The sequence below is a fragment of the Hippocampus bargibanti genome, linkage group LG13 (assembly GCF_051943395.1).
Source record: "Hippocampus bargibanti isolate YZ-2025 linkage group LG13, ASM5194339v1, whole genome shotgun sequence".
NCBI classification, from domain to species: domain Eukaryota; kingdom Metazoa; phylum Chordata; class Actinopteri; order Syngnathiformes; family Syngnathidae; genus Hippocampus; species Hippocampus bargibanti.
The window spans coordinates 22,850,689-22,874,164 of NC_142746.1; the positions used below are offsets into that span (position 1 = coordinate 22,850,689).

Here is a 23,476-nt window from a genome sequence, read left to right on the forward strand (position 1 = left end):
CGTCCCAAATAACTATTCAGTTTATTTGTTACAAAGTACATAAACAAAGGCAAAATCCATATTTAAAAACTAGAATATGATGGACAATTTTCTATTCTTTTAATGAATTGACAGATGTATGATATTAAAGTGAATTAAAAGAGTAAATATTCTCAGAAAAGCGAGAATTAACTCGACGGCGGAATCGCTTCGCCAGCAATTGCCGTCTCATCAGAGTGACGTCACGGGATCCCCAACAATTCCGCTACTCGTCACTTGTGTGCCAAAAAAAGAAAAAAAAAAAAAAAAAGAGTCCTCTCTTCCGCGCTGCCTAGCGCTCCAAGTGGTTCAAATCTGTACTGCACGATGCCCGACGGGCGCCCCAAATTGATTCAGAATAAAAGCTTAGTTTAAAAATGACAAAGATTACGAACGACAATTGATTTTTTTTTGTTTTTTTTTTTGGAGTCGTATTGTTGATAGAGTAAGTTATTGCAAGGTTCAACTTCTGGGAAAGTGCCGTGTAGCGCCGCTATGAGTTCGGACCCTGGTTTGTTTTGGTAAGTGACCGGAAGTAGCATCAACGCTCTTCGAGGACATTTGGACGAGCAAAAAAAGAAGACAAGCGCGAAAGAAACACAAGAATGAAAAACAAGCCAACGTAACTGCGGTAAGACGCATCACCGAACTTCGAACATCGACTTCGACGACTAACTCCTTTCCGATACCTCAAAATGGCGAACTAGTCATTCTTCCACTTTAGTGGAGGACGAGACTTGGGGGGGGGGAACTCGAGCCAATTTTACACGTGTCCAATGTTGTCTGTTTTCGAAGGACTTTTTTTCTTCTTTCGTTTTTGTAGTTTCTTTTGTTCCCACCGCGTGCGGCTCGTTGCCATGGAGAGCATCGGTCTCTCTCTCTCTCTCTCCCCTTATTTTCTCTCTTCCCACTCTCTCGTTTTCTCCATCTTTCTGTTTCTCTCCCTCCCTTCCTTCCCCCCTCTCTTATCAGAATCAGAATCATCTTTATTGCCAAGTATGTAGAACACACAAGGAATTTGTTTCCGGTAGAACATGCTGCACGAGTATCGTCGTCCAAAAAAACTGCTAAGTGGCACTATTATCGATCAACACATTCTATTCCAACTAGTATTCATTTAAACGAGCAACCAATTTGCATTTCCCTGCCACTGCTTTTAATGTACTTTTTTAAAAATCAAGATTTTTTTCTCTCCCTGCGTTTTCTCATTGGCCAAAATGCGGGAAAAAAACTGTCCTGGATTTGAGCAATTTGGGGGGTCAGGGAACTGGCCCTCCCGCCAGTTCCCTGACTGGATACGTTTTCGTACCATGGCAGGCTTTGTCAGGCTTTGTTTGCTCGGCATTCTTCATCGAGTCATCAGCAAATTGATGAGTCGTTTGGATCATCGGCAATTTGTGGTTAGCTGTAAAAAAAAAAAAAAAAAAAAGACATAAATAAACTTGGATCAAATGACATTTTCCTAAAATTTCAGGCTAAATGATCCCAAACTGAAGGCTGTGACCTTGCATTGCCAGCGAAATGCGGCGGCATGGAGGAGGCGGAGCCAAGCGTCTACGTGACCCAGCTGAAGGCGGAGTTTGACAGCTGCGACACGGCGTCTTCGGGCTTCCTGGGACGGCAGGAAGTGACGGCGCTGTGCAGGAAGTTGCATCTGGACGCTCACCTGCCGCTCATGTTGGACTCGCTCCTGGGAGGAGGAGGAGGTGGCGGAGGAGGCGGAGCCTATGCCAAGGTGCGCTCACAATGACCGCCATTTCAGAAGGATCCACAAACACTTCCTGGTTTGGTTTGTATCAGCCGTCAGAAAAATAAAAATGTCCATCACTGAAATGACAAAGATTTGGAAACAAGGATTGGATTACATGAGTCTTGCAGTGTAGACATTGACATTTGATAGCGGCAAAGCGATGGAGGGAAGAGGAAAGGAAAGGAAGAAGTAGAAAAACAAAATACAGGAGCTGCTGTAAAGGCGGCCACTCTCGCGGCGCCATCTTGAAGTCAAAAATTTGACAACACAAAAGACACAGTCATTCAATCTTCAGCACTTTCTGCACGCTCTTAGCTGTCTGAAGCAGTTCTAAATTACAGATCCAAGCATCCTTTACACCAGTGGATCAGGGACATCACGCGCGCTTCCGCTACAAGCTAAATGTTGAAAGCAAACACAAATCCAGCATCCATTGACGAAAACAGATTGTCTCGCATCTCCCTTCCCTGGTAGTGTAAATCCGCTTCAATTCCAAGCCGCGACCGTTCCACATACGCCAACAGCGCCGACCTTTCCGTTGAACAAAGCGGGGCCGTGAAAACGCTGCCCGGGACAGGCGCGAAGAAGCGCAATGGCCCCGGTGATGTCCAACCGTGGCAGTCAAATGTCACCGACGTTCCTCCCAAATCAAAAACGGTGCTGGCGAAAAGGCGCAAGCAAGCGCAAGCAAGCGCTCAGCAGAGTCTCCGGAAGCGTCACAAAGTGAATCCGCGATGAAAATGTTTGTCCAATGAATGGCTAACGGGACGCGACGTGCGTCTCGGACCCGCAGGTGGACTTTGAAGCCTTCAAAGACAACTTTGTGCAGCTTTTGTCCCGCTCGCTGGACTTGACGTCCGATGACGACGTCACTTGCCCGCCGGCGGGTAAGAAGCGCCAAGGCTGATCATTAGCCTTGCGCGTCACGTGACCTTTTTGTGTCCGTTTGCCCGCAGTTGTCAACGACGACGACCAAGTCGAGCCAAAGTTCACAAAGGGGAAAAAACGTTATGGCCGCCGCTCGCGTCCTGACGTGACGCCGTCGCCGACGGGGCTTCCGGGGTCCAAAGTGCGACGAGGCGCCTCGTTGGACAGCGTGGAGGTGAGGCGTCGTCGTGGCGACACACGGACACTCGTCTTTAAAGGTGGCCTTGACGTGCCAGTTGAATTCCTTCCGTCGGCTTGCTTGTATCTCAAATCCTCTTTCGTCATTCGGAATGAATTTGAATGTCATTCAGCCCTCAAGTGGAGCTTTTTTTGCCAAAGAAAATGGAGCCAATAGAAAAGCTGTGTGATCCGAGCCGCTTCGCCAAAGCACGTTTGGGAAACGTGAGGAAAAGCTCTGGCGGCGGCGGCCCTTTTTTGGCGTTGCCGTTGGGCCCTCCGTCGCATTCCTCAGGTTACACTGCAGATGTTTGGCTTCCCGCGCCGATTCACCCCCTCCTCCGTCCCTCCCAAAAAAAGGCCTTGGGCTTCTTTGGACAACTTCCACAATGGGTCTTTCCTCTCCGCATTCCCACAAAGGTTTGCTGCTCCCAAAATTGCATGGATTGGCAGCCATGTTGCGCTCCGGCGTCCATTTTCGTCCACAGTAGAAGATCGGCACAGCCAAAGAAACTCAAGTTAGGACCTCCACAAACAAGCTTCTTCATCACGACAAGCTCTCTAAAATAGAAATTAATTAAAACACACATAAAAATCATACGCAATGTGACACCGGTGAATTCACTCGCATTCAAAAGGAAACTTGCCCTTTTAACTCCTTCGCTGCCAGCCAATGTGCAAAAATGCGTCCAGCCCAGTGCCAGGGTTTTTGTCATTATCAATCCAATTCCAGGACCCGCAGAAGATTGAGTTTTAAGAAACACGAGACGCTCTTCTTTCACCAGAAAAAAAAAAAGAGTTGATTCCTAAGTGATATGGGTCTGGAGTTATCTGAGCTTGAAATCGGGGCGGATGTACAAAATACAATATTGATTTATGTTGCGCTTCAACAACAGCTGAAACCGTAACAAAGCGCTAACATGGACAAAAGGCAAATTCCGACACCTCGGCGAAGGGGAAAACATTGCCGGAGGTCTGGCCAGCGCTTTATCGGCACCCAAGCAAGAAAAAAGAAAAGCCGAACAAATTCATCTTTTCAATTCCTGAATAAATGAGTGAACGGCAGCGAATGAGTTAAGGACATAAAGAAATGTTGAGCCGACTTGGCCGCTCGTTCTTCCAAAGGGGCAAACGAAGGCAAGTTGACTGACCTTTGACCTCTTCTTGGAACGAACGCACGTGTGACGAGAAACGCAGCGAAGACGCCGTCATGCAAATGTCCCCATTGCGGGACGAATAAAGGTTTTCCGATTGTGATTGTGATGGACGCGCTTTGTTTTGTCTGCAGAGCTTCAAGTCGGATGAGGAGGCGACGACGGCGGCGGCGGCGGCGGCAAGTCCCGAGCAGGGAAACTCGCTGGACTTTCAGCCAAAAGGTCTTTGCCAAGTCAAAGTCAAAGTGACAGCTGCAAAATGGCATTTTGCCTCTTTTCAACGCTCGACTCACAAAGAACACAAATTGATTCCAAGCTATTATGGCCATCCGCACTCAAGAATGAAACAGATACGTATAGGAAGGAAATAACTACATAAATAGCCAAATAAGTGTCTACATAAATAACTAAATACACAAATACACAAACTGATAAATAACTAAATACACAAATACATTGATACATAGGTGGGTGAATAAATAATAAATACTCAAATAAATGGATAAATAAACAGATAAGGGGATGAATAAATATCTACACATAAAACCACAAATAAATAAATAAACGCATAAATAAAAACAAGTGGATAAATAAACACGCATAAATACACAAATAAATAAATTGATAAAGAAAGAAATAGATCAATACATACACAAATAAATGAATGGATAAACACATACACAAATAAATTGATAAATGAATACATCAATAAATACACAAATAATTAAATGGCTAAATAGATGAATGAATGAATGAATGGGCCTTAGCGTTAGCACGTGCGCTCACCTTGCGTTCCACTGCCACAGGTTCCAAGGAAGAAGGGGCGGAGTCATGGTCTGATCACCTGATTGGTCAAGAGGTCAGGGAGCGTCCACCGGGAGATGCGCCGGTGGCTGAGGTTACGCTAACCTTTGACCCTGCAGGCGCGCGGCAAGTTGGAGGAGATCACGCTTGACAACTTCCACAACCTTCTGGATGGCTCCGCCCCCATCTGCTGCTCAACGCCACGCACGGTCAGTCACTCACTCACTCGCACGCACGCACACACACACAAACACAAAAAAACAACACAAAACCACTAACAAACACACTTAAACAAACACACACAAACACAAACACGCACATAACACAAACACACACAACATTAACAAACACACACACTAATACAGAAACACACTAAGAGAAACACACGCTAGCACAAAAACATGAACTAAAAACACACACACACACACACACACACTAGCGCAGACACATTAACAGAAACACACACACATGAACACAAAAGAATGAAGACAATACAATCCATATTGACGAATATAGCGAGAGGCACACGTGCGCTGAGACGGCGTCCGCCAAGAAAGGCGACGGCGCACCTGAAGCGCGTCATCCAATCACAGCTCAGGGCCACAGCTGTCAATCATCTGGCCAACGGAACGGGCGGGGCGGGCTGGGCCGGGCGCACGGGCTCAGCAGGTGAACGGGTCTCTGCTCCAACCAATCTCCGGCGGTCCGTCAGGGCGCGCGCCCCCTCACGTCACGTGACCAATCGGCTTAATCCGGCCGGCTCACGTGACCTCGAGCGGCGAGCCGCGAGCGCCACTTGAAGGTCGACGTGATCTTTTGCGAGCGGCGTTTTTCCAGATGCAGACGGCGGCGGCGCCGTCGGCCGGCTCGGCGCGGCGCCCCCCGCCGTCCTCGTTGACGGCCGCGCCGGATCCCAAAGTCCTCAGCCGCTTGGACGACGGCTCGGGTTGCGCCAGTGCCGAGAGATTGCTCGCGCTTTGGAGCCACCGGGGCGTCCGCGACGCCGGGGACGTCTTGCGGGTCAGTGGGCCCACCTCCCTTTCACCAATGTCTTCACTCTTTTTGCTTGCGCTTGCCAGAGCACATTTGAGGTCTCGGCGTACGTTTTGAAAGGCGCCAAAAAGTCAAATGTATTTTGAGGATGATTATTATTATGATTGTTGCTGCGCTCATGACCATTTTGGGTTTGGGAGCCTTTTACCGAGCGAGTTGCTTGTTCTGTAGCCACATAAGTCTTCTTGTGCCGGTCCCAAGCCCGGATAAATACAGACGGTTGTGTCAGGAAGGGCATCCGACGTCAAAGCTTGGCCAAAACAAACATGCCGATCAAACCTCTCAAGATGGAGGACTCTGATTCGCTGTGGCCACCCCAACAAGGGAAAAGAAGAAGAAGAAGATTATGATTGTATTCATCCTCAGAAGTGACTCCTATTGGCGAATAGAAGTACATTAGGAGGCGGAGTCTATTCCGTATGACTGCGTTATGCTGCCTCACAGTGGCCGAGTTTGGTACAGCAGGAGCAGTCACGCGAATACAACCGAAGGCATCTTAATCATAATAATAATAATAATAATACATTTCATTTCTAATCATCCTTTTGATTTCGAAGCGCCTTTCAGAACTCTCATGGTCACTTTACAGTCACAGGATCGGTTTTTCTGCGGGTGAGCAGCGGCAGCCACGTGCTCCAGCGTTCACTCGACCCGGAATAACTCAAATACAAAAAAAAGATAGCTAGCTAGTTAGACAGCGAATAGATAGCAAATAGCGAGCTTGTTAGATAGTGAATGGATAGTAAGTAGATAGCTAGCTATGTAGCCAGCCAGCTAGCTAGTTAGATAGCAAAAAGATCTTGGAATGTTTGTTTTGGTTTTAACTCATTCACTGCCATTTTTCGGGAATTGAAAAGAGAGTTCCCATTCCCAAATTTGTTTGGGGGTTTTTCATGCTTGGGTGCCAATAAAGCGCTGGCCATGGCCTCTGGCAATGTTTTTTTTTGTATTTTCCACAAGGGGGCAGCATTTTCTTTTTTTCCATGTTAGCGCTTTGCTACAGCTGTTGTTAAAGCGCTATATAAACCAATATGTATGTGTTGCGTTTTGTACAGCTGCCCCCATTTCAATCTCAGATAACTCCAGAGCCATATAACAAGGGGACGGCATTTGCCTTTTGTCCATGTTAGCGCTTTGTTACAGCTTCAGCTGTTGTTAAGCGCTATATAAATAAATGTATTGTATTGCATTTTGAACAGCTGCCCCCATTTCAAGCGCATGTAACTCCAGAGCCATATAACTTGGGAATTAACTCTTTTTTTTTTCTGATAAAAGAAGAGAATCTAAGGTTTCTAATGCTGATTTGAATGTTAACACAGTCCTAAAACCCAAGATTTAGTGAGTCCTGGAACGCGAGTGACAATGCCAGAAACCCCGGCACTGGAGTGGACACCCGTTTACACCTCATCCGGCAGTGAATGAGTTAAGGAGCGCCCGGAGTAGAAAATCCGGGGCAAGAATTCCTTCATCCGGATCAGCGCCAAACGTTTGGACATTTTGTGCAGACGCTAGACTTCCCTGCGGAGGAGCGAGTGAGTTTATGCGAGCTGACGCGAGCCCTGGATAACGAACTCCTGGGCAGCGGCAACGGCATCCACCAGGTGGCGCTCATCAGCTACAAGCATGAAATCCAGCATCTGCGGTCAGTCGCTCGGCGCCGTAGCGCCTCCTGCTGACGTTCGCCGACGCGGTGGTCACGGTCACGGCGCTGCGCTTTTCAGGGAGTGTTGCGAGCAGGCCGGCGGCCAGCGCGACAAAGCCAAAGCCGACCTGGACCGGTCCGAACGCAGGAACATGCAGTTGGTGCGCGAGGCGGACGAGCGGCTCGCCGCCGCCGAGGCGCTCCACCGGACCGCCATCAGGTACGCCAAACAAATACAACGATTACATTGCGCTCATTCCAAACAAATCACGCCCTCGTCTCCCCTCTCCGATCGTATGGCGGCACTGTTGGACCGCGATTGGTCGCACGCGATTGGCAGAGAGCTGGAACAGGAATTCCGGGAGCGTCTGACGGCGCAGCGCGGCCGAGCGGAGCAGGACGGAGACGCCGCTGCGCAACAGCTGGAACAGGAACGCCGGGAACTGGGACGGCAACTGAGCGCGCTCCAGGGGAGGGAGGCGGAGCTACGGGAGGAGCTTGATGCTGCCGCGCGGGTACGTTGTTGATCCTGCCCACCTCATCTTACTATGGTAGTGTTGTGATATTTTTTTTTGTCATTTGCAAAAGTGTATTCCCCAATTTGTTTGGCTTTTGTTTTTTCTTGAGGGGGTGCACAAAAAGCGCCGGTCAGACCTCTGGCAATGTTTTTTTCCCTTCAGTGAGGGGGCAGTATTTCCCCTTTGTCCATGTTAGCGCTTTGTTACAGCTTCAGCTGTTGTTAAGCGCGATATAAACCAATATAGGTGTATTGTATTTTGTACAGCTGCCCCCATTTCAAGTTCAGAAAACTCCAGACCCACATAACTTAGGAATTAACTCTTTCTTTTCCTGATGAAAGAAGAGAGTGAGGTGTTTTTACGCTTAATTGAATGTTGATCTAGTCCTAAAAGTCAATATTCTGTGGGTTGTAGATTTTGAGTGAAAATGACAAAAACCCTGGCACCTGGAGTGGCCACATTTTTGCACATCCCTCAAAATCCACTTTTGTTCTTGTTCTGCTTAGGAGAAGGCACATCTGGAGGAGGAACTCGAGGACGTCAAACGCAAGCTGAGTGACGCAGAAAATGGCGCCCAACGTCTACGAGCCGACTTGAAGCAGCTGCTGCAACATAAGGTGGCGCAACCAATTTCCCCCCAAAAATGTGGCCACTCTCGTGCCAGGGTTTGTGTCATTTTTCACTCCAATTGCAGGACACTCAGAATATTGACTTTGGGGACGACATAAACATTCAATACGGCGTTGTTGAGTCCCAAGTTATGTGGGTCCGGAGTTATCCGAGCTCGAAATGGGGGCGGCTGCACAAAACACAATACGTCCATATTGGATTGGATTGGATTTGCCTTTATTAGTCTCGCAGTGGAGAAATTTACATTTCACAGCAGCAAAGTGATGAAATTGAATTTATTGATTGATATAGCGATTTAACAACAGCTGAAGCTGTAACAAAGCGCTAACATGGACAAAAGGCAAATGCTGCCCCCTTGTGGAAGGGAAATAACATTGGCAGAGGTCTGACCGGCGCTTTAGCAGCACCCCCAGCAAGAAAAAGCAAAAGCCAAACTCATTTGGGAATAGTGCTGCACGTCATGCTTTTCATTTTGGGAACGGCGGTGACTAAGTTGTTGACAAGTTGTCGTGCGACCTTTGAGAGTTGAGAAAGGCGCTGAGAAATGAATGACGTGGCTTCTTCTTGGCCACCAACTCCAAAGCGCTGGCGATGGCCAAGCTAAAGTGACACAACGTCACCACCTGCTGGCGTTCGCTTGTCACTACGGTGACACGATGTCTCCTTGACCTCAGGGCGGCGCCGTTGATGGCGGGCGTCCTGCGAGCCAACGCCTCAATGACCTTTCCACAATTTGGGAATTGGCACGCGGCCTCTTTGTCCCGAAAGACCACAGCGAGGTTGCTAATAAATAAATGAGACTCGCCCGCGGTGTCAGGTGTCTTCTCATCAAAGATGGAGGAGGGCTCTTTCATGGACTCTCCTTTCCGATTGGTAGTTTGGCAGCTTGGACGACGCCGGCGAGACGCTCCACCCCGAAGACCGATTGGCACGACTCCTTCAAGACTCGGAGCGCCAACGCAGGGTAAAGAACCCAGATGCCGCCGCCGCCGCTTCCGCTCACGTGACCAATGACGCCAGCGTCCGTCCGTCCGTCCATCCGTGATGTGTTCAGGAACTGCGGGACAAAAACGACGAGCTGCGCGTCCAGTTGGAGTTGCTAAGGAGTCACAAGAAGAAGCAGGGGAAGTCCGCCGAGCGACCCGTTACGCTAGGCCGGTCTGAAGAGGCGTCTTCCAGCGAGTCCGACTCTGGTGGGTTACTTCCAAAAACTGGTCTTGGATGCTAAAACATGGCCACCGTGATAGCATTTTTGGGGAAATCTCAAACTAGCGACTGAGGAGCAGTCTTCATTCCCGCTACAAATCAGAATCACAATCATCTTTTCGTGTCTCTGCACTAGTATCATCATATAAAAGACATGACAAATAAGTATGGAGAACGCTAATAAAGGCTAAGCTAATTCCTTCATGTGATTGGTACCTCTCAGCAATAACTAACTGTGAGACAATATGGAAAGTATCAAGCAGACAGCGGTTCAAGCAAGTCCAGAGCTGCAGGGGACTCGCTGGAAAAGGTGGTGGGCAGGATGCGGAGGGTCCAGTAGGATTTATCCCTGCCCTTTTCTTGGTTTTTGTAGTGTGCAAGTCCTCGAGAGTGGGTAGGGCGATGCCAATGATTTTTTTTCCGCCGTTCTAACTGTCCGTTGAAGTTTTTATGGACTATCTCAGGCTCAAGGTGTCCTTTTTGGGGGTCGGGGTTCATCATTTGGCTCATCACTCCGAAAAGCGACTTGGGACTTACAGATAACACACTTTGAATGGAACCAAGTGGCGTCATCCAAAACTGGATTCCTATTCCTGCTCGGCCAGTTGGATGACATATACACACACAGTCGTCGGTGAAAATGAAGTCTACTCAAGCACATTTTGGACCTTTTCAGATGATCGCGACATGAAACGTCACTCGTCTTCACCTCGTCGCGCCGCCAACGCTGCGCACACCGCAAGTTGGTTCTTCTCATTTGTTTTGGTCGTTCCATCATCCCGTTTGTCACGTTTGACTTTTTTCGGACGACTCTGCTTCGACAGTGGCGGCCGTCAGCATCGAGACCGAATTGGCGGTGGAGACGCTGAAGGCCAAACACGAGCAGGAGATCCAGCAACTCAACGTGGAGATGGAGACGCAGGTAGACAAAAAAAAAAAAAGAAGCTCCGAGGGTCACGTTTTGACCTCCGTTGGACAACCTCGTTGGTCCTCGTCTGCAGGTCAACTACTACGAGCGCAGTCTGGACAGGATGAGGCGGAGCATGGAAGTGGAACGCAAAGACATCGCTCAGGCCTTCAAGATGGAGATCAGCGAGCTGGAGGATCAGAAAACCGAGGCGGAACGTCAGGCTAAGATTCTCAAGGAGTCCCTGGATAAACTTCACAATCGAATCCAACGTGGCTGCTGGTCTTCGGAGCTGGAGCGCAGGTGAGCCAGACCCGCCGCAGTGTTCCTGGATGCTCACCTCAGGAAGCGGTTGGCTGCCTTTCCCAGGATGCAACGGGAGCGAGCCGAGTCGGAGCAGAACTTTGCCCGTGAGATGGGAAATCTGGTCCAGAGGCTCAGCGCTGAGAAGGACCTGCTGGAGGCGGAGCTTAAACTCAAGATGGACCAGGAGGTCATGACGGTCAGGTGGGTGCCGACCCCCTAAGCAGTCGTTTCTTTGTTTGTTTTGATTTGTCGGTTCCTGGTTGGTTCTTTATGGGGTGAAGGTCACATTTGTAGAATTGTGAGCAGGGAGGAGGCGGCGCTGGAGATCTCGCAGATGAAGCTGCATCACGCCGAAGGTCAGCGTCGCCTTCTGCACCAGGTCCACCTGCGGCAGCGAGAGATGAAGAAGAAGAAGAAGATGGAGGAGAGAAAGCTCCAAGAGATGGAAAACACAGTCCTGGAGGAAGAACATTCCCAGCAGGAAATGACACAAACGGAGGACCAAGTGAAGACAATTGAGAAGAAGACCCTGGTGGACCAGAAACATCTCCAGGAGCAAGAGTTGTGTCTCCGGGGGGATCAGCAAGACTCTGAGCAGGAGGTCCGACTGGGGGAAAACATCTCCCAGCGGCCTTTGAGCAACTTTGAGGAGCCAATCTGGCTGCAGAAGCTTGAGGAACATGAGCTCCTCCATCCGGTGGACCAAAAGAGGAACCATAGTCAGGATCCGAGGCACTGGACCACGGAGCCCGGCGGTCTCCATGTAGAGTTCCTGGAGGAGGCTCTAGAGCAGGAACGGGCCACCGTCTCGCTGCTGCGTTCCAATCTGAACCGGGAGAAGGAGGAGGTGGTACGTTTGAGCCTGGAGAAGCGAGGCTACATGACCGTGGCGGACCAGCTCTCTGCTCAGATTGTGGAGATGGAAGAGGAGATGGAAGCCCTACAGGAGGGCACCAAAAACCTTCAAGGATTTGAGTCCTTTGAGCTGGACAAGCAGAAGATGAAGAAACAACTTCTGGAGATGGAAAACCTGGTTGTCCTACTCCAGGACCTGGATCGGGACCATACGGATCCTTCAAGGTTTGTGGAGCATCATCATACCGCTCCTTCCATCCATGATCATGTGATCACGCCAGCGGGTGTCCCGCAATGCACCTCAGCAACCGATTCGTCATCATCACTAACCCAATCACCAGCATGGACAATTTGAAGCTCCATTTTGGTTCACACGCTAATTTGTTAGCTTCGCGTGTGCGCAGGACTCATCTGGAGGAGGCGCGGTCGGACAACGCCGCCCTGCGGGTGCGTCTTTGCGTCCTGCAGAAGGAAGTGGACACGTTGGACGATGAGGTTGTCAACAAAAGGTTAGTGACCTCTGAAAGCGTTCACAGCTAATCGAGCGCTAGCTTGCTTCCTTGGCTAACGGCGTCTTTGGTGCGCCTGTTCCAGGAGAAAGTTGGAAGAGATGGAACGGGATCGTGAGAGCAGCAGACAGGAAGTAGAGAGGCTACATCAGGAGGTGAGAACATGTCCCAAGGACCTCTGACCCGTGATCTCTGACCTGGTCCATGCGTGCGTGTCAGACGACGGCGTACCGACAGGAAGTGGTCGGTCTGAGCGGTAGAAACGCCGAGCTGAGCGCCGCCAACGCCGAGCTGAGCGTGAGGCTGCAAGACCGCCATGTAGGACACGAGGCCCGGGTGAGGAGAGAAAGAGAGAGAGAGAGCCATCCTCGGACGTCCAGGCTTGAAACTGGATGGCCCTTTCACAATAAAATGCGCCACTTCCTGTCTTCAGGTGGGGGAACTGCAGGAAGAGGCGCAGCTTCAGCAGGAGCAGACGCGACGGCTGGAGGAGGAGCTTAGCAGCTGCAAGCGCAAGGTTGGACGGCGAAGGCGACGTTAGCTTAGCGTGGACACAGCAACCTTGAGCTCTCATCGAACGTTGTTCTTCGTCTCAGCTGAATGAGATGGAGGCGGAGCTTAGCGCAGCCAGGATGAAGGCGGAGCTTCGGAGAGAAGCCGCATTCGGCGACGACACGGTAAGTCACATGACACGGAAGAGAGGAGCTTCGACGCTTCCGATGTTTTCACATTTCAGGCGACGAGACGCCAGGACGACGGGACGCTTGGCCACGCCCAGGAAGTGACCTCCCCGCGCAGGAAGCTGCAAGATGCCCACAGGAAGGTGAAGATGTCCGGAAAAGCCGACTGACAACAGCTATTGTCGTCGTGGTTATCGCCATGGTAACCCTTCACTTTGCGCAGGCTGATGCGGCGCTCGATCTGGTGCGTCAGGAAGGGGCGGCGCTTAGGGAGAAGGCGGAGCAGCTGCGGGATCGGCTGCAGGAGGAGGAAAGGCGGAGTCAGCGGCTGGAGGAGGAGCTAGAGCTATGTGCTCGCCAGAGCTCCGCCCACATTAGTCTCAAGGAGGTGTTGCAAAATACTAAGTAGCTTCGCTACATGCTAAGCGGACACTAGCAGGCTAACGGCTGAAAATTTTCTTTCTTAACTCATTCACAAATTTATTCGGGAATTGAAAATATGCCATTCCTGAATTCGTTCAGGTTGTGTTTTTTCATGCTTAGGTGCCGACAAAGCGCTGGCCGTGGCCTCTTGCAATGTTTTTTTCTTTTCCAGTCAGGGGCAACATGTCCTTTTTGTCCATGTTGGCGCTTTGTTCCAGCATAAGCTGTTGTTAAAGCGCTATATCAATCAATATATACCTATTCTATTTAATATTGTACATCCGCCCCCATTTCAAGCACAGATAACTCCAGACCCGTGCAACTTAGTGACGATGAAAAAAAGAGCGTCTGTCTCACGATTCTTACGCTGCATTGAATATTTATGTGGTCCTAAAAGTCAATATTGTGTGGGTCCTGTAATTGGAGTGACAATGACAAAAACCCTGGCACTGCAGCGTCCACATTTGAAGCCGTCATCTGGCAGCGAATGAGTTAACGACGGCAGCTTGCTACTGCCGACCCACTACTTGCGTTGCGTTCAGGAACAGCACGAGAAGGCGCTGGCGCAGGCGCAGCACAAGAACCAGGAGCTGGAAGTCAAGCTGAAGGCATCGGCCGTCGTCCTGAAGGAGAAGGTAGGTCAGTCGGTCGCGCCGAGATCCAAAGGCTCCGGCGTCCTTCACACCGATGGCGCTTTGGTCCGTCCGCAGATTGCGAAGAAGGTGAAATGGGGCGTGACGTTGAAGGAGCTCTACGTGGAGAACTCGCAGTTGATGAAAGCGCTGCAGCTGAGCGAACGCCGTCACCAAAACGCCCAGCGGGACAAAAGCCTTTTGGAGGACAAGGTGGAAGCCCTCAACCGACTCCTCGGGGACGTTGTGACTGCCGCTCTGCAGGCGTAGACACGGACGGATGGACGGACGGGCCTCCTTTTTTGGGGGGGTTCCCAAAAAACTGCCACTTGGTTGTCCCGTTGACAATTCCGCGAGCCAAAATGTGGTTTGTTTGGAGCAGGAACATGATGTGGTGCCTGCGCCTGGATCAGCTAGCTTCCCAACACCATCACGGATCGTCTTCTTAGCCCTCCATTTTTTCAGAATAAAAGGAATTCAACGACAAAAACAATGAAGAAGGATCCCGTCGCCATTTTGACCTCATTCAAACAACCTCAACATTCCAAAATGGACGCCAAAGACACCTTTCAATTCAAACAAAGCTAGCGTGAGAAAATTTCACACAAACGACATCTTACACGGCGTGAAACAGTAAAGTGTCCTAGAGAGCACTTTATTTGCTAGCTAAAGGCTTATAAATGACATACATGTATTATTATTATCGGCGATTAGCTATGTACCTGGCTCGCTAGCTATCTATTAGCTGGCTAGTTAGCTTTCTATGAGTGGGTTGAGTGAACGTCGGCACGTGTGGCTGCCGCTGCTCACCCACAGAAAAACTTATCTGACTGTCAAGTGACCTTGAGAGTTTTGAAAGGTGCTTATAAATGTATTATTATTGAAAAAAAGTATTATCATATTATTATTATGTGAGTGAACGCTGGCGCGTGTGGCTGCCGCTGCTCACCCGCAGAGAAACCTATCCTGTGACTGTAAAGTGTCCTTGAGCGTTAAGAAATTTATTGTTCTTTTAAAAGAGCAGCGCCACTGCTCAACATCCCCCCCCCCCCCCGTGGAAGAACGCAAGCGGTTCCCTCAGTGGACGACATGTTCCAGGATACCTTGACGAATCAAGTGCTCGCATTTCCAACGCGGCAGGAAGTGCTGTGAACACACGACACGTGACTTGCACTTCCTGTTCCAGACTGGATGGGGTGAGGGTCGGGGGAGGGCTGAGTTTTCACCTGACTGTTTTTCTTGAGAAGCACCAGCGTCCCGTCGTCGATCTCCAGCTCGCCGTGGTCCTCCACGCACCTGACCTGACCATCCATCCATCCAGGGAGACGTTAGCCACGCTCGTGCGCCAAAAACCATGCTAAGTGGGCTCTTTGTCCAATTTGGAAACCACGCGTGGCCCCCCCCAGGTGGCGACGTAGCTTGTAAAGGTGCCCATGGGCGTAGGCTATGCGCTAACCTGGATGTAAAGACTCTTGGGCGGCGTCATGTCCTGCGTGACGTCCAGTCCGCCGCCTCCGCCCAGCGAGCGCATGAATGAGGCTAACGATTTTTTGTAGCGCGCGAACCACTGAAGCTGCGTACAGGAAAGAGGCGGGGGTTAGCGATGGCGCAAAAAAAGGCGCTAGAGGCTGATCGGGCTCACCTCCTCGGCGCTCATGTGGAAGCGCACGTTGGCGGGAAGAACGCTGCCGTATTCCCAGCGCAGCGCTCGGATCCGGAGCAGGCGGTCGTACCTGAGGACGGGACATGATCATTAGCACTTTGAAGAACAATCCATTTCATTTCTAAGCGCCTTTCAAAACTCTCAAGGTCACTTGACAGTCACAGGATTGTGGGATGAATAAAGCTTTTATGATTCTGATAATAATAATAATACATTTCATTTACAAGCGCTCTTCAAAACTCTCTTTACATCACGGTGACAAAATGATCATTATAACAAAAAAAAGTGGATTAGCTAGCACATGTTTACATTGTTTGGTGGCTAACATGAGGCATATCTCATTTGTATTTGCTTTAAAAAAGGAGTATATACTTCCAAGAAGGCTTTTGAATGGAAAAAAAATGTTTTGTCAACATATTTACATTTGAGATGTTGGACTTTTGAGGGTTTAAGTTAAACAATGGCTTAAAATAATAGATAGCAACAGCTAGCCAGCCAGCCAGCTAATAGCTAGCGAGCTAGCTAACGGATAGCTAATAAATAGCCAGATGGCTAAAGGCCAGCCATCTAATACAACATCATTTGTAATGGAGCGAAAACTTGTCTTTTTTTCCCCCGGGATGATTCTGAGTCCAACAAGTCCTGATCAAGTCCTTTGGCGACAGAGTGGAATTTTGTGTGCCTGCATTCCATTGTTTACATTTGGAATCTTTTCTTGTGTTTTCCGCTCTTGTCTTAAGTTTCTAAAGCTTTCCAATGGCACCTTACTCGTTAAAAATTCAGAAAGTTATGATACTGTAAACTGTACTAAAGAACTCGCTGACAGATGTACTTACAGGAAGAAAATCAAAGTCAGCTTTATTGTCAAATATGCTAATACGCATGACATACAGCACAGATGAAATTACTCCTCTTCTTTCCAAAATTAAACATTCCATTATTCCATTTGTCATAGAACAATAATCTAGACGTTGAAAGCTATTTAGATGCACTTTCACATGCTCTTGGAAAGTGTATGATGAATGACGATTGCAAAACATGGCTACTTACAGGTAGGCGCCGACGCAGCGTTGGTTCCTGAGCAGGCAACAGTGACGTAAGCGGATGGAGGGCAGCAAATCGGCTCTCTGTTCACTTTTGGTCTGGTTCCTGCAACGGTCAACGCAAACTTGTCGGCTTACGCGAGTTGGACAAGTCGCCAACAGACGAGACGTACACGTCGGCTTGGTTGTGTTCGTAAAGTGCTTCCATCTCCTGCAGCACCTGTCGCACCCCGTCTTCCTGCACAGAGAAATCGGGTTACACACACACGCGCGCGCGCGCGGGGGGGCACGTCAAGCGGATTTGATGAAAGCCCAACAAGAAAACAAGGCGCCATCTTCTCCAAAGCACGTCATGGGAGCGGCGCCCTTCTTTTGCTCTCTCTCACGTTGAAAGCGGGAAGTTGTCCGTCGCTGATCCGATGAAGCTCTCGAATGAGCTCGACGGCTTTCTCGCAGAACATCGTGACGGGGGCGAGGTCGCAATCCACTTGAACCCGCAAAAAAAGAACCCACGCGTGAGCAACAACGAAGCGGAAACAGCCGCAGTTTGCCACTCGCGCCCAAAAATTGATTTCCGGCATGGCGGTCACGTGATGCGCCGGGTGCCGCTCCGGGACAAACTTCGTCGAGATCCAAAAGTGCACGACAATCCCAAGCGAACGTTATTCGAGATGATAAGCGGTATCTTCTTTCGAATTGTTTACAGTAAACTCCGACTAACACGCCCTTATTAAAATCCCGAAACGTGATCAGAGAAAACGGGCGCCACGATGGCGAGCCATTGGTAAAACATCGCTTATTTAAAAAACAATCGTGTTGCCATCTATTTAGTTATTCTAATTAATTTTTGTATGTTAACGTGATTTGAACAACTGACTGTGTGGATATTCCGCTGTGTAACGAATTACTAAATAAAGTTATTTGGTGAAATGATTAAAATGCCTTGACGATCATCACAATATATTTTTATTGATAAAAAATTAGGGAACTACGAGTTGCTGGAGATGAACTAAAAGGGGATTTTGCGATATAATTAGTTTTACTTTCTCCTCGAACGCTTTGAGGTCGGAACAAAGACGATACCCCGGCGGGATAGCGATTTTCCGACTTCCCACTGTTGACGAATGCATCATGAGTCTTGCATTCTTTTTCTTCCCACCTTCCACCGAGACTTTGAACGCGGCGCAGGGGTAGCGTTGATTGGCTGGCGCTCATCCGTTCGCGGTGCTCCCCGACGCCCGGACGACAGCCGCCCGCCGCCTGGCCAAGTCGCTCGGTCGGCCGCTCGGCTTCCGCTCGGCGTCCGCCAGCCGCCCCACCCCTCGCCTCCATTCCCCCCCCCCCCCGTCCGATGCTCGCTTTGTAGACATGCGGAAGCGGAGATCGTCGACGACGACCGCGGAGCAAGAGGAGGGAGACGAGGCGCTGCAAGACGCCCCCCGGGAGACATCGCGGACCGCGGCCTATTCGATGTCCGAACCGAAGCCCTTCGGCGGGCCGCGCAGGTTCCCTATTCTCTCTATTTTCCATTTGGCGATGCTCGCCCGCCCCGCTTTGGTCAAAGCTTTGCTGTGATTTTGCCTTTCCAACTGCGCAACAAGATGCTTATGTAAAGGTCACGTTGTCTTCGATGGAAGTTGTAGTGAAAAGAAAGAAAGAAAGAAAGAAAGAGAAATTTCCAGGCGGACGTTGGCCAGACTTGTTTGCTTTTTATGTTAAAGCTGAGCCGGTCGAACCTGCCCGACCTTCAAGCCTCTTCATCCCGTTGGCCAGCTTCCAAGCAGGCGAACCTTCTCGCAACGCCACTTTTCGTCTTCGCCCATCAAAAAAACGCTTTGTTCAACGTACTCTTCTGGTGCGTTCACGGACGGCGCTGGTCCAACCGCGACCCCATTTTTAATGACATGAGAGTGCCGTCAAGTAGTCGCACTGAGCCCTAATCAGAAATAACACAGCTTTTATTCTTTGGGGGTTAATTGAGTAGCGTTAGCAACCGCAATGACTTAAATATGGGAAATAGAATAGTTCAAATAGGAGATCAAGTAAAAAACAACAACAAATTATTTCACCTTTTCTCGAATCGGCAACTCACGGGGTCCGAAATTCCAATGGCCACCGCTGATCACTTCTAGTGTGCAAAACATTGGCGCTAATCGGACTTGGTGTGTTAAGGGATGATGAGGGGGGGGGGGGGGGGGGGGGGGGGGGGTGAAGCAGTCAAGTAGGGGCAAGAGAAGAGTGGCATCCTGGTCACTTTTCCTCCAGGATGAACACGGCGTGCCTGGGAGAGCTGTCATCTTCTCATTTTTATTATTGGTTGACTTCATCATGCTAACGGTTAGCATGTGAGTGACATTTTCCATGATAGCTGAGCATGAATTTGACAGGCTATTCCGAAAGAAAATGTTTGATTATTGATTGCTGTAGCAACACATTTGTTGCCTCTTGTGAGCCATTATGCTTACGGTTAGCATGTCAATGGCGTTTTCTGTGATGGCTTAGCATGAATTTGACAGGCTATTCCGAGGTCGCGACGTCTCTAGCTTCTCTCGTCAGGTGGCGTTCCTTGGATATTTGCCGGCCGGGTGACCCTTTGACCCCGCATCCCGTGACTTTGCAGGCGCGGCTCGGCGTCCAAGGTGAAGCGCGCGGCCAGGTGGCTACTGATGGTCTACGTGTGCTTGCCCTTCGTCGTCAAGCTATGCCCGTCGATTCAGGCCAAACTGGTCTTCCTCAACTTTGGTGAGTCCGCCGGCGGATGTCGTCGAAGGCCGGGGGTGTCGCGACGTAACCCCCGGCCCCTTTTCAGTGAGGGTCCCCTTCTTCCTCGACCTCAAACGACCTTCGGACGTGGGCCTCGACCGCACGTTCAACTTTTACCTGCGGCCCGAACAGAACCTCCGCATCGGAGTGTGGTGAGAAGAAGCGCGCTCGCCGTCTGCGGCCACGTAGCGACGGAGCTAACGGCGTCCGCTTGCCAGGCACACGGTTCCTGCGGACGTTTGGGGAGAAGACGGCGACCGCAAGCGAGAATGGTTTGAATCGACTTTAAGCTCCGCCCATCCGGCAATTCTCTATCTCCACGGGAACACGGGCACCAGGTGATATGGAAATACAAACACACCCAGATTTGGGCGCCGGGCTCACGCCTCACGTGGTTTGTGCGCGCAGAGGCGGCGACCATCGAGTGGAGCTGTACAAGGTAAAGCGCGACGGCTTTTGCTGGATGGGAGGGGCCGAAAACAACGGCGAAAAGCCCGCCTGTCTTCTTTCAGGTCCTCAGTTCGTCGGGCTACCACGTGGTCGCCTTCGATTATCGAGGTGAGGAACGACGCCGGGCGTTTAGCGAGCGCGGCGGGCGGCCGTTGACGCTCGGGGCGTTCTCGCCCGCAGGATGGGGCGACTCGGACGGGTCGCCGTCGGAGGGCGGCATGACGGCGGACGCGCTATTCGTGTACCGATGGTTGAAGGAGAGGCGGGGTCAGGGACCGGTGTACATCTGGGGACACTCGCTGGGAACGGGGTAAAGCGCGGACGAGCCAAAATGGCGCCGCCGAAGCTCCGCCCACTTGCTGACTTGCCGTGGCTTTTTTTTTTACTTCAAGCGTCGCCACCAACCTGGCCAGGCGATTGTCTGACGGAGGTGAGACGTACGTCGCGGTCTCGCGTGGAGTTTTTGGACACACGGGCCATTTTGCTTGACAGGAAGTCCCCCGGACGCTTTGATCCTGGAGAGTCCTTTCACCAACATCCGCGAGGAAGCCAGGAATCACCCTTTCGCCACGGTAACGTCCCCGCCCCCTGTCGTCACAACGCGGACGCGGTTGGAGTCGCGTGACGCGTTGTCGTCATCAGGTGTACAGGTGCTGGCCCGGCTTCGACTGGTTCTTCCTGGACGCCATCACCGCCAACGACATCCGTTTCGCCAACGACGACAAGTCAGTCAGCGTGTCGTCGAAGCAAAACGGTCGCTCGATGAATTGACGATTTCCCAGACGCGAGCGGCATCTAGTGGACGAGTGAGGAATTGCGGCTGCGATCAAGCGACCTTGTCGGCTTTGTGTTTGTTTGTTCAGCGTCCGTCACATCTCGTGCCCCTTATTGATTCTCCACGCCGAGGACGATCACGTGGTTCCTTTCCACCTGGGCGAGAAGGTAAGGGGGCCGGCGGCCATCTTGACTCACTCCAATGTCCCCGCGTCCGATGTCTCCTTGTCCTCAGCTGTACGAGACGGCGAAGCGCTCGGGCAGCCTGAGCGGACACAAAGTGGAATTTGTGGCCTTCCCGCCGTCGTTGGCTTACAGGCACAAGCTCATCTACAGCAGCCCTCGTCTGCCCCGCATCCTCAGGTAGCCGCGCTGGCGCCATTTCACCCCCAACCGCCACGCATCATTTCCTACAAGATTTTGCCTGAGTCGGCGTGCTAAAAACAAACTTTATTTCATCTAATTTTGTGGTTACGGGGAGACGTGATACATTTGTGATGTGCACTGTTTCATCACACAATTCAAATACAGTCAAATGTCACTTTTAAACATCTCGGTTCTCAAGCGATTGGGTTTTCCAGCAAATATTTTGGGTTTCTGTTTGCAACCGAAAATGGGTTAGCGACTAAACCGAGCGCACCTGAACGCACCACTCGACTGCCCTCCGCGTCCCGGTGTCGAGTCTGACGCCACAGTCACAGTAGGGAGACAAATAAAATACAGGTAACATCCGACTTACGACCACCACCTCCAGACCCAATTTTCTACATTTTAATTCCACGCTTGGCACCGCAACGCGCCAGCGGGCCGCCAACGTGTATGACAATTTTGGCTAGCCAGCCAGCATCTCACTCTCGCACAGGAATCCACCGTGGGACGGCAACTTGAAAGGGGGAGTTTGCGAGTCATTTAGCCTCAGGGTCTCGATTCAACATTTTGAATGGCTTTCGATTTAGGACTGTTTGGTCGGAACGGAACTCTGTCGTAAGTCAGATATTACCCGTCTAAGCAGGACAGAGCCCCTAGTGGACCGACTTGGTCACACCAACATTTTCGGCTTGTTATTATGATGATGATGCGGATTATTGTTATTGTCTTGCAGGGATTTCCTGGACACCCCCCCTCCCAAGAAAGAGTGATCCACCCCTCCAACCCCAGTCGCACACACTGTTGAAAATTTGGCGTTGGCGCCGTTGCGGCAAACGCCAACGTTTTAGTGTTACACTTGAATGCTGAATAAAATGTTTCCCGTTTGCAGTGCGGCCTCCATAACCCCACCCAAAAAATAACAGTGCCGGCTAACGGTGGACTCACTTCCCGCTTGAACGTTGCACTTGCCAGTTGCTCCGTTGCACGCAATCAACAAAACAAACAATCACGTTCGTTGCCAACCGGGTTGACGTCAGGAGGATGGCGAAGGGGCTCGTGAGCTTTGGCCGCTGCGCGTTGGGTCCGCGGGGGTCCCCTGGTAGACAATCTTGTTTTTCATACCCTGCCGGATCATCCTCTGCTGCGCTCGCCGCCTGGCGTTGCTGGCGCGGCAGTAGCACCTGCGCCAACGCACAAGAGATACTTCCTTTCGGCGGCGTCTACGGACCAACGTTTTCTTGCGGCGGACGGACTCACCAGGAAGCTAAAGTGGCGAGCAGGAAGCCCCCCGCGCCCACGTCGAACGACCTCCTCACGCGACCTGCACACATGCCGTCAGCGGATCATCAGAATGGCCGCGCCGGCGCGCGTGGACGGACGGACGGACGTACTGGTGGCCAAAAAGTGCAGGAGGCCAGCGGCCAAAGAGGCGCCGGAGCCGTGAACAACCGCCTCCCGGGCGCAAGGCGTCTTTTGCACGTCGAGGATGCCCAGCAGACGGTAGCCCTGCGCGCACACAAACGTTCACACCCCCCCTGAATGAATGGATTCATCGAATCCCAAAGGAAGTACGGCCAATCACTGGGGTGTCGAGCGCCATTTTGGGCAAAATAAAAATCGGTACAAAGGCAACATTTTTTGAAAATGAGTGTGAATGGGGAGCTTCGTCTTTGGTTAACATTAAAACGTTGCTTTGAGATGCTACATCGTAATTTGAATCCCTACCTTCAAATTCAAACAATTATTTCGGGTCGTTTCCATACTTGGAAACCTTCGAAAAGCCTCCTAACGTTACTAATAAGGCTATTTTTAAACCCTATCCTAAACCTAAAGCCCATTCTTAGTTTCTAATTCTTTCATGGCATCCAAACGATCGTCCAAACTCGAGAACCACTTTGAAACCCGACTTCGGAAAGGGGAGGGTGATTGTTGGGATGCCATTAGCCAAAGAGCTAGCTAGCTACAGTAGGAGAATGGGGCGAATGTGACGTCAGGCCAGTCAAATAATGCTGACCTTTTGCGTGCTCGTCCCTTCCTCGTCTTCGTCTTGGGACATTTTAGCTCACCCGCACTGCCCGCTTGCCGAACAAAACGTGTTTTAAGAAGGAAGACAAAAAAAATAAATCATCCTCAGACACGACCTTTACAGGTGTTACACAGAGGCGCCACTGCTTGTCATGTCCGACTTGTTTGTGGGAACGCAAGAAACGTTACCGGCAACTT

At 50.7% G+C, this 23,476-nt stretch overlaps 4 protein-coding genes across 6 annotated transcripts; 2 read left to right on the forward strand and 2 right to left on the reverse strand.

The window, feature by feature from the left end:
- The first annotated feature begins 382 nt into the window (after positions 1-382).
- On the forward strand, positions 383-14,684 carry ninl (ninein-like). 3 transcript variants are annotated; one of them, XM_089011461.1, is made up of 28 exons: positions 383-649; positions 1,536-1,753; positions 2,562-2,655; positions 2,725-2,870; positions 4,161-4,248; positions 4,833-4,885; positions 4,950-5,039; positions 5,668-5,850; positions 7,389-7,525; positions 7,605-7,745; positions 7,866-8,040; positions 8,550-8,660; positions 9,551-9,637; positions 9,728-9,866; positions 10,556-10,621; positions 10,704-10,801; positions 10,881-11,089; positions 11,156-11,293; positions 11,399-12,172; positions 12,352-12,456; positions 12,542-12,611; positions 12,676-12,792; positions 12,890-12,973; positions 13,053-13,133; positions 13,193-13,279; positions 13,360-13,524; positions 14,102-14,194; positions 14,270-14,684. In XM_089011461.1, exons 2-28 carry the CDS (start codon positions 1,550-1,552, stop codon positions 14,459-14,461), a joined length of 3,927 nt encoding a protein of 1,308 aa, XP_088867587.1. In that variant the 5' UTR covers positions 383-649; positions 1,536-1,549; the 3' UTR covers positions 14,462-14,684. The 3 variants fall into 3 exon arrangements, with proteins under 3 accessions (XP_088867587.1, XP_088867589.1, XP_088867588.1); XM_089011463.1 differs by lacking the exons at positions 383-649; positions 11,399-12,172 and having other exon boundaries at positions 1,550-1,753; XM_089011462.1 differs by lacking the exons at positions 383-649; positions 5,668-5,850 and having other exon boundaries at positions 1,550-1,753.
- A 146-nt stretch (positions 14,685-14,830) lies between these two features.
- gins1 (GINS complex subunit 1 (Psf1 homolog)) lies at positions 14,831-17,492 on the reverse strand. The gene is made up of 7 exons (XM_089011465.1): positions 17,284-17,492; positions 17,071-17,135; positions 16,905-17,003; positions 15,834-15,924; positions 15,648-15,764; positions 15,418-15,492; positions 14,831-15,337 (listed from the first exon to the last, which is right to left on the reverse strand). The coding sequence occupies exons 1-7, from the start codon at positions 17,476-17,478 to the stop codon at positions 15,269-15,271; spliced, it is 711 nt and encodes a 236-aa protein (XP_088867591.1). The 5' UTR covers positions 17,479-17,492; the 3' UTR covers positions 14,831-15,268.
- A 607-nt stretch (positions 17,493-18,099) lies between these two features.
- Positions 18,100-22,141, forward strand: LOC148889778 (lysophosphatidylserine lipase ABHD12-like). Its single transcript, XM_089011464.1, has 13 exons — positions 18,100-18,402; positions 19,518-19,639; positions 19,707-19,812; positions 19,879-19,998; positions 20,069-20,099; positions 20,173-20,218; positions 20,291-20,420; positions 20,503-20,540; positions 20,603-20,682; positions 20,753-20,835; positions 20,974-21,052; positions 21,120-21,247; positions 21,987-22,141. Exons 1-13 carry the CDS (start codon positions 18,266-18,268, stop codon positions 22,021-22,023), a joined length of 1,137 nt encoding a protein of 378 aa, XP_088867590.1. The 5' UTR covers positions 18,100-18,265; the 3' UTR covers positions 22,024-22,141.
- On the reverse strand, positions 21,314-23,450 carry cox20 (cytochrome c oxidase assembly factor COX20). The gene is made up of 4 exons (XM_089011468.1): positions 23,268-23,450; positions 22,645-22,759; positions 22,511-22,574; positions 21,314-22,434 (listed from the first exon to the last, which is right to left on the reverse strand). The coding sequence occupies exons 1-4, from the start codon at positions 23,307-23,309 to the stop codon at positions 22,287-22,289; spliced, it is 369 nt and encodes a 122-aa protein (XP_088867594.1). The 5' UTR covers positions 23,310-23,450; the 3' UTR covers positions 21,314-22,286.
- Between the last annotated feature and the right edge of the window lie 26 nt (positions 23,451-23,476).

Bases quoted from the DNA above. Each gene is read 5' to 3' on its own strand.
- LOC148889778 (XM_089011464.1), top strand. From the start codon at position 18,266: ATGCGGAAGCGGAGATCGTCGACGACGACCGCGGAGCAAGAGGAGGGA. The intron at 20,541-20,602 runs GTGAGACGTACG...TTTGCTTGACAG, and splicing joins CAGGCGATTGTCTGACGGAG to GAAGTCCCCCGGACGCTTTG. The intron at 20,836-20,973 runs GTCAGTCAGCGT...TTGTTTGTTCAG, and splicing joins CGTTTCGCCAACGACGACAA to CGTCCGTCACATCTCGTGCC.
- ninl (XM_089011461.1), top strand. From the start codon at position 1,550: ATGGAGGAGGCGGAGCCAAGCGTCTACGTGACCCAGCTGAAGGCGGAG. The intron at 8,661-9,550 runs GTGGCGCAACCA...TCCGATTGGTAG, and splicing joins AGCAGCTGCTGCAACATAAG to TTTGGCAGCTTGGACGACGC. The intron at 12,173-12,351 runs GTTTGTGGAGCA...GCGTGTGCGCAG, and splicing joins GACCATACGGATCCTTCAAG to GACTCATCTGGAGGAGGCGC.
- gins1 (XM_089011465.1), bottom strand. From the start codon at position 17,478: ATGCCGGAAATCAATTTTTGGGCGCGAGTGGCAAACTGCGGCTGTTTC. The intron at 17,004-17,070 runs GTACGTCTCGTC...TGACCGTTGCAG, and splicing joins GAACACAACCAAGCCGACGT to GAACCAGACCAAAAGTGAAC. The intron at 15,765-15,833 runs GTGAGCCCGATC...TCCTGTACGCAG, and splicing joins TCCACATGAGCGCCGAGGAG to CTTCAGTGGTTCGCGCGCTA.
- cox20 (XM_089011468.1), bottom strand. From the start codon at position 23,309: ATGTCCCAAGACGAAGACGAGGAAGGGACGAGCACGCAAAAG. The intron at 22,760-23,267 runs GTCAGCATTATT...GTGTGCGCGCAG, and splicing joins AAGGGACGAGCACGCAAAAG to GGCTACCGTCTGCTGGGCAT. The intron at 22,435-22,510 runs GTGAGTCCGTCC...GCGTTGGCGCAG, and splicing joins CTCGCCACTTTAGCTTCCTG to GTGCTACTGCCGCGCCAGCA.